Here is a 7,741-nt window from a genome sequence, read left to right as displayed (position 1 = left end):
GAAAAGAAGGCGCTTCCAAAATTTGGGCCATCCGTTGAAACAGATCCATGCTTCCTTGGTCTTGCATAGAATCCCATCTCGGTTATGTTGGATCGGATATACCCGATCGCATGGAAGAAAAGCTAAACAGTTTTTTACTTTGGGTTGCAGGCAGGTCGAATAACTTTAAAAGGGGGGGGAGAAATAATGAAGACGTTGGGTTCATAAATTATCAGCATAAATAACCAGTTGCAATATACGGTGTATGAATCCTCCCCCCTCTGACCTTCTGGCCCTTCTGGCCCTTCTCAGCCTTGACAAAAAACTCGATCGTGTTCGAGATCCACCTATCGAGCTTGTAGCTAGCATCTACTATTACGGAGTATTTAGTACGAATGATAGTTACTGTGTAGCACCGCACAGACTTCCCAAGTTACCCGTACCCTCAAGTTCCTTGTGTCCGACTGTCCGGGTCGGGGGACCAATTGCTCGTGTTGACGAGTTCATTCGTATGGAATACGTTTCCCCAGCATCATCCACTTGAAGGAATCGTTTATTACTCTCCCGATGTTAGTTATCTCTATACTAAAAGTCTAAAACCAACATCGCTTGCTTCGTGTAGCGACTAGCGAGCCAAGAGGGAAAAAAAAAACAAATACCATCTCCAAGCCCCACAGCTCCGCACCATCGATTCGAGTCATCAACATCCTCGATGAATGGACACTGGATGACTGGATAGACGGACGGATAGAACACGAAGAAGAATCGCAAAGAAGGGGCCAGAGATACCTCCCCCCCCCCCCCCCCCCCCCAAAAAAAAACAACAACTAAGCTAAACTACTCCGGTGTAAAAGAAAAAAAAAAGCCCCAGGTTTCCAGCATCCACTGGATAGACCGTGGACATCTCAAAGACGCGGCCGTTTCACATCACGCGCTAGTCGACCCTTGGTCATGGGTCGGTTGGAGCGTTTTATCTGGCGAGCAGGGGCCATGAGCAGATCATCGCTTCTAGATGAATTGTTGGAACGCCGCGGGCACTTAATCACTACTTACTTTAGATGGAGGGGTGAGCGTTTTCCCGAACAGGAATACGGGCATGGGTTCCAGGGTTAGGTTTGATGGGGTGACCGAGTCAAGGGCAAGTTTCAGGTTTTTTTTTTTTTTTTTTTCCGTTTTTCTTATTTTGGAACCATGGTTAAACGGCTCTCTCGCTCGCTTCGTGGTTGTCGACATTGTGACGATGTAAGACAAGTGTAACTGTCATTTCCTTGAATCGTCCACGGGTGTTGGGGACGTGCGTTTTGTGTTGAGTCACGAGAATAACGGGGATATCTGTGTACTCCTACGCATGTCGCATGTGCTATATTTGGTCTATTATGATCAGACCCGAAAATGAGATACAGAAGTAATCTATCTGGAACGGTCGCCGTGGGTGTGATCCTCGCCTACGCAGTATGCATATCTTAAACATGTAGTCTATACTCCATGGGGTAGTATAGCAGCATGCTGTAGCAGCTGCAACTCGGAGTCGACGAGGCAACGTTACGATTCATTTACTATTACGAGTTACTCCGTACTATTAATATAATTCTTCTGCGCCCGCTCACCCTGAAATCCTGACGTTACATTCCCCCGACGCATAGTAAGCTTCACCCTTTCGCTTGCCTTCCTTCCCCAACACCCATGCTCCACTTGCAATATATTAAAGCAGATCTTGCGACAATTGTTGGGGGCCTCGCTCGGTTATAAATAAAACCCCCCCCTTTTAGATATTAAGTGCTGAGGCCGATCAGACGAGCTAGCTTCGTTTCAACTGTCAGATATTGCTTGGTCTGAGGCCGGTCAATGAATTAATTAACTTGCAATATACGTTAATTCCGTTGCCCCCTACAATTCGCATCTGCTTTCCTCGTTGGGCGAAAGGTGATTCAGGGGGTAGATCATTGAATCGAATCGGTCGGGTCGAGAGCATTGGAACCAGATTGTCATTTCATGAATGTTTGTCAAATTCGAATCGCCTTCAACGTACGGCGCACATTGGTAACGGTCGGTCTCCACAGGCCGAGCCGATTACCCACGCCGGCAGCAAAAGAGTCGAAAATCAAAAGTCATCACGATCGATCGGAACGGCAATACGTCACGTTGCGCAAGTAGCGAGGAACTAATCGAATCTAGTTTCAACGCTAGCGATCAGTATTCCAAATCACAGGTAAAAAAAGATCGTGGAGTAATTCTTGTGATCATCTCATCTATGCAAGACGGCTCCTGAAGAATTTCTGAATTCTGATTGTTTTGACACCCCTGTAGTAAGGATCCTGTGATCTGTTTCGTCTAATTCGTACCCCATGTCAATAACTGTTGATTAGTTAATACTCCACCTCCTTAGTGAGCCAGTATTCCGTAGGGAGTAACGGGCAGGTATGGTGTATCGATGCAAGCACTGCGAAGCGACAATGGCCAAGTCATTCCGCTTTGGCAATGAAAAATAATGACGGATGCGCGGGATAATTGAACGATGAGAGGTACTTTCGTCCTTGTCGACTCACCCTTGAATCGCCTCTGGGGTCCGACTCCCCAAGCTGACCGGTATGTAACTAACCAGTTAGTGAGTTAACAGGACCTAGATACGTAAGCCTGAGTGGCCACAGACGAAGGCTGGCTGAAACGGGCATATTCCTCCCAGATGTAGCACGTACGGAGGAGATGGCAATAATAGCCATTTCCTGATACCGCAGGACTCGGTTGTTCCAATTGCAGCTCGACGACCCCGATTCTTGGATCAGCACGGTTGCAGGGACCATATGCACATCTGTCGGTGGCTGCTGCATCCGTAGCGTTGTGGCGAGTCAGGTAGGGGGAGAAGTGTAGTTAGCTGCTAATAGTAAGCCGGGGAATACGAATCGCAGAAGACGCCGGGTCAGTCGAGGCTGGTGGCCAAAGTCGTGGCCACGCAGGTGTCGGACGCCGGTTCCTGTGGCGGCGACCTCCTTCTTTCGCCTTTGTCTTTCTCTTGAACTGGTTGATCCCCGCAGGCCCTGATTCCTGTAGCAAGTCCGGAGTACACCGTACACACAGAATGACAAAAATACCAAGTACGATGGACTTGAAAAAGATTCCCCGGGATTTCGAGGGCGGGAATGCATATGTCCCAACTCGTACGCGCATCAAGAAAAAATATCGCAGTTCGCCTAGGCAAGTTAGATGGTCAAAAAGAGAAAGGAACGCTGAGCTGGGCTGATCTTCCGGGTCCAAACCGTTGATGATCAAGGGGGGGCCGAGAAGCAAAGGGCGAAGCAGCATGAACGGCCCAGGCAAACGGAAGGAGGGGAGGGGAAACTGGCTGCGAGTTGGTGGAGGATAAAGTTTAGGTATCAACCTTACCTCGAAGATGGATAACTGGAAAGGAATTCATCCACTGCACGTCAAGGTTTGATGCGGAATTCTGGCCCCTCCCCTCCCCTTCTCCTCCTGAGTCGACGATGAGGCGGAGCTCACAGGAATCCAAGCCGTCGCTACTACTGGTAGGTATGCATGAACCATACATCCACTCATCGGGTTTCATGAAAGGCTCGGGGAGGAAGAGGAAGGATTGGTGGCTGTCTGGTCGTATGGATGGCACTCATCAGCTGGATTGCAAATAGACCCATCGATTCCAACTTCCCAAGATGGATTTCCATGCATGCGAACGCTGGACTTGGTCCACGCCTCTTTGGTGGTTTGGTTTTTATTCATTGTCAATTTTTTTTTCCCTTTTCTTTCCCTTTTCTTTCTTTCCTTTTCTTTCTTTATTGTGAACTATTTCTTCTTTGAGGGGATGGTATGGGGCGACGGTGGAGGTCTGGTCGTCCGCTTCGTAAATTCTAGCCACCCCTTGCGTATTCCTCGTGAGTCTGTGGCATTTCACTGGGAGACAAGAGCTGGTGACAGCCAGCCACCAAACGACGGAGGATAAGCTGTGTCGTATCCTATGGGCCCTCCTTTCACGTCGCAAAATGATGATGGGCACATTGTTTTGCCACTTCCAGGCCATCACTGTCGGTATGGGAGTCCAGCTAAGTAGAAGACCGGAGACGGTGGTCATTTAGAATACAATAAGTTTAAGAATGGATAGCGATGTAGAGATAAGCAAGCCATTGGGGTATTAATATTAAGTCCGAGCATGAAAATCTTCCGTAATAACAATACATGCAAAGCCAACGTTCAAAATCCGGAAGTAATCTCCACTGCAAGACCTTCTATGAGCCCAAAACATTCACCGGATCACCCTACAGTGACCGTGAAATCACAAAGCCAGAGAACGCCGTTTCCAATAAAATGCTTTTAAGGAAGAAGCAAAAAAAAAAATCAGCTCAAAAGAAATTGAACCCGCCAAATGATTCGATCACCCAAAAAAAAAGAATACCATCCATAACCCACGTGACCCGACGTGGGAATCAGGGGAGAAAACAAACAACAAAGATATACAGGATATAGGTACAAAGGAAAGAATAGTGTCAAAAGAGAGACATCGGTCGGTGGTCACACATATACATTAGACGCTTCCAGAACATCACCTTGGAAAGCAAATATCAACACAGTAGAACGTAAAGCAGACGGTCGTGCAGTCATTAATTGAGCAGGTTGTCAAGACCCATGCGGGAGTCACGGGGAGCTTCGGCCTTGAACAAATTCGATCGAGGGCCCTCCGGGGACATGGGCCAGGTCTGCGGTAGGAGAGCAGAGGGATGGTTGAACGACCGACGATCGGAAGCCCATCGCTGCTTGAGCGACAGATCGGAGAAAGGCTCAATGGCTGCTGGAACTTGGTGACTGGCAGAGAAGTAGACATCGTCTGAGGACTGGATCGGTGCACTTGGTCTGCGCAAATCGCCGTACTGCTGGCGGTGATCAAGCGGGAAAGGTAGAAGTTGCGGGGAAGAGACGGTTCGAGGAGACGCGGAGGAAACTGAGTTGTGGTCAGAGACCATGGAAGGGGGTTCGATCGAGAGGGTGTTGGAGGCTTCGGAGAAAGCAGGCGAGGTCAAGGGAGTTTCGACCGGACAGTTGAGAGCCGGAAGTGTGTAAATGGGGGTCAACTGCCGGGGGCAGTCGATGGACGTGGTTGAGCAAGAGTCCCTGCGGGAGGGCGATTTCGACCAGGAAGTCAAAGGTCGGTCGTGGGAGATGGATGAGTACCGAGAGTGACTGATTGGGCTGCCCAGGCTGGTAGAAGCGCGCGCATACGGAGCCTCGACTCGGCCGTTGCAGGTGCGTCCAGGATGAGGTGTGGCTGACGTAGGCAGTCCTCTTCTCTTTCGGTTCATGCTACCGTTCCACCAGTTTTTGACCGCATTGTCGCTTCGGTTGCCCAGTCGTCGGGCGATTTCAGCCCACCGCTTGCCCATTTCACCCACAAGGCGCTCAATCATGATCCCCTCCTCGACGGAGATGGGCTCCCGGTTAAGCGATGGCTTGAGATTCTGGTGGAAACGCTCCCGACACTGCTTGGGAGACCGGTAGTGCATGTGTGAGGAGATGCGAACCCAGTTGTTAGGGCCCTGCTCGCGAACCAACTGAAGCAGCAACTGGTCCTCCTCAGGGACCCAAGGTCCTCGACGGTGAGTGGGAGCCATTTCAGATAAAAATGGGAGTTCAAAGAACTGCGACTCTTCTTTTCTTTTGATTTAGATTTCTAAGGGATGATGTTAGAAACGATGATCAGAAGAATAAATATGCGAAGCACGGAAGACGAAAGTAGTAATGAAAAAAGAGAAAGCGTTGAGTGCGTGGGTGGTGGGTGAATGAGTGAAGTCGGGATGAGGTAGGTAAGGGCAAGATGAGCGGAACGGAGAATAATAGTGAAGTCAATAAACCTTCAGGCACGGGAGTGGTCTTGAATGACCACAACGGCAGAAAGCGGGCGGGGAAGATTGACGTAGGTTTAAGGGAAGTTGGTCCTTACCGTGAGGGCTTAGCGTAGACCCCAGGGACTCGAACCGCACAAAGTCGGAAGAAGTGAAGAACAAAAGGATTCGAGTAGTAAGGAAGCAGTGACCAATCCACCCAGGTACTTGGGAGAGGGTTGAAAAAGTAAGGTTGAGAGGTTGAGGATTTAAGGTTCCAAGGTGATGTTCTCGCAGGTGGTAGTTATACCTGTGGGAGGGAAGACAAGGACTTTGAGATTTATAAAGATGGAAGACAAGGCAACATAGAGAAGGGATGGAGATGAAGGCTACGATCAATTATTATAGCAACAAGCAGCAGCAGAAGAATACAATGACCAGGGAGACGGGTCAGAGAAAAATGGACTACTGCTCCACACCCAGAGCACGCTATAGGAGAAGATCTGATCCAAGATCTCGGAGCTGACAGTTGTCGGAGGAATAATAATAAAAATGATAATTAAGAATTCGAAAATCGAAAATAAAATAAAAAATCATTTTTTTAACTCTGATTTTATTTTATTCAATTTTTCTGGCAGGGGTGGAGGGTCTCCCCGTTTTAATACGCGCTTGGTATTTGACGAAGCGTCGGTAAAGTATCCAGTACACCGTAAATGTACGGAGTATTGTCACTTATGACAGCATTTAGTCACCTGCCTATTCAGGCAGTGCTACCTTTCTTCTGCCTGAGGTAACCCCTTGAGAGCTATCCCTAGACACGAACACGGCCTACTGTGTAGCTGCGCAGGTTGCCTACAGTCTCCGACCCCGTGCTTTCTGTCGTCGAGGGAGAACAAAATTACCCACCACACATGCCCGACCGACCTGGATCGTAATAATTACACAAGTGGGGAAGTTGGAAAAGATGCTAACGGACTAGTATGCAGTATCTCTTTAAGGAATAAGTCAGATCCATCATTGACAGGGGAATAATTTCGAAGCAACCACAAGTTCACAACCAAGCACCCATGACCCTCCTTCGGAAAAAGCAAAAAAAGGAGACAGCGAGAGAAGAAAAAAAAAAAAAAAAAAAAAAAAAAGGAAAAGAGGGCTAGCTACCAATTGTTGCAGCTGGCGTTTAGATCGTGGGGGAGATTTGCCACTATATGATTATAGTGACTGAGTCTACCACCGGATCGGTGTTGCAGCAGGGATGTTAGCGGTACTATTGCTGGCTGTGTGAAACACAGGATGTACATCTCGTTTCTATTTATTGACTTCCGTCGGGGATCCTGGACATATACTTCGGGGAGAGCGATATATTGTGTAAGAAACAGAAACGATTCCCTTTAGGAATCCCATGGTCTCCGCGGCAGGGCGAACCCAGGCGTGTTACCCTGTGGATTAACAGTGTGATACTACGTAATGCACAACATCGGACATAGCTACACTAGTACTGGATTCAATTTTTTCTGCTAAGTAGATATTCACAAGCACTTCCGGGTTCTAGATTACGGAGCATGGCGAGGATCTTCATAATTCCCCTATAGTCTAATTAGAATTTGTTATTCTACTTCGACAGCGACAATCTTGCCGTCTCCCAGAGTCCCAGTCCACCGGTACGTGTTTGTGTGCAGCTAGTGGGGGTGAGATCAGGGGTTAAACGAGAGGACAGGAAACATTAATGCCATGCCTTGACCATTAGTTGCAGCAGTCGGGCGAGAAAAATAAATTAAACGATATACGGGATTGACGCACGCCTACACGGGAATAAGAAAAAATAAATAAATAAAACATAAGGGGAGAGGGGGGGGAGGAAAATAAAAAGTATGGGCGAGCATTTCCATGCTACCGATCCAACAAGGGAAAAAAGGAAAAGAAAAGAGAGAAAAAAAAAAGAA

At 48.1% G+C, this 7,741-nt stretch overlaps 1 protein-coding gene across 1 annotated transcript; it reads right to left on the bottom strand.

Moving 5' to 3' along the window:
* Nucleotides 1–4,093: 4,093 nt before the first annotated feature.
* Nucleotides 4,094–5,940, bottom strand: flbD (putative MYB family conidiophore development protein FlbD). The gene has a single exon (XM_046091185.1). It carries the CDS (start codon nucleotides 5,589–5,591, stop codon nucleotides 4,587–4,589), a length of 1,005 nt encoding a protein of 334 aa, XP_045947162.1. The 5' UTR covers nucleotides 5,592–5,940; the 3' UTR covers nucleotides 4,094–4,586.
* Between the last annotated feature and the right edge of the window lie 1,801 nt (nucleotides 5,941–7,741).

This window comes from Aspergillus melleus, assembly GCF_016097325.1.
Source record: "Aspergillus melleus strain CBS 546.65 chromosome Unknown contig5, whole genome shotgun sequence".
In the NCBI taxonomy this organism is placed as follows: Eukaryota; Fungi; Ascomycota; class Eurotiomycetes; order Eurotiales; family Aspergillaceae; genus Aspergillus; species Aspergillus melleus.
The sequence above is the reverse complement of the archived record's forward strand: the minus strand, read 5'-3'. Positions and strand labels throughout refer to the sequence as shown.

Bases quoted from the DNA above. Each gene is read 5' to 3' on its own strand.
- flbD (XM_046091185.1), bottom strand. From the start codon at position 5,591: ATGGCTCCCACTCACCGTCGAGGACCTTGGGTCCCTGAGGAGGACCAG.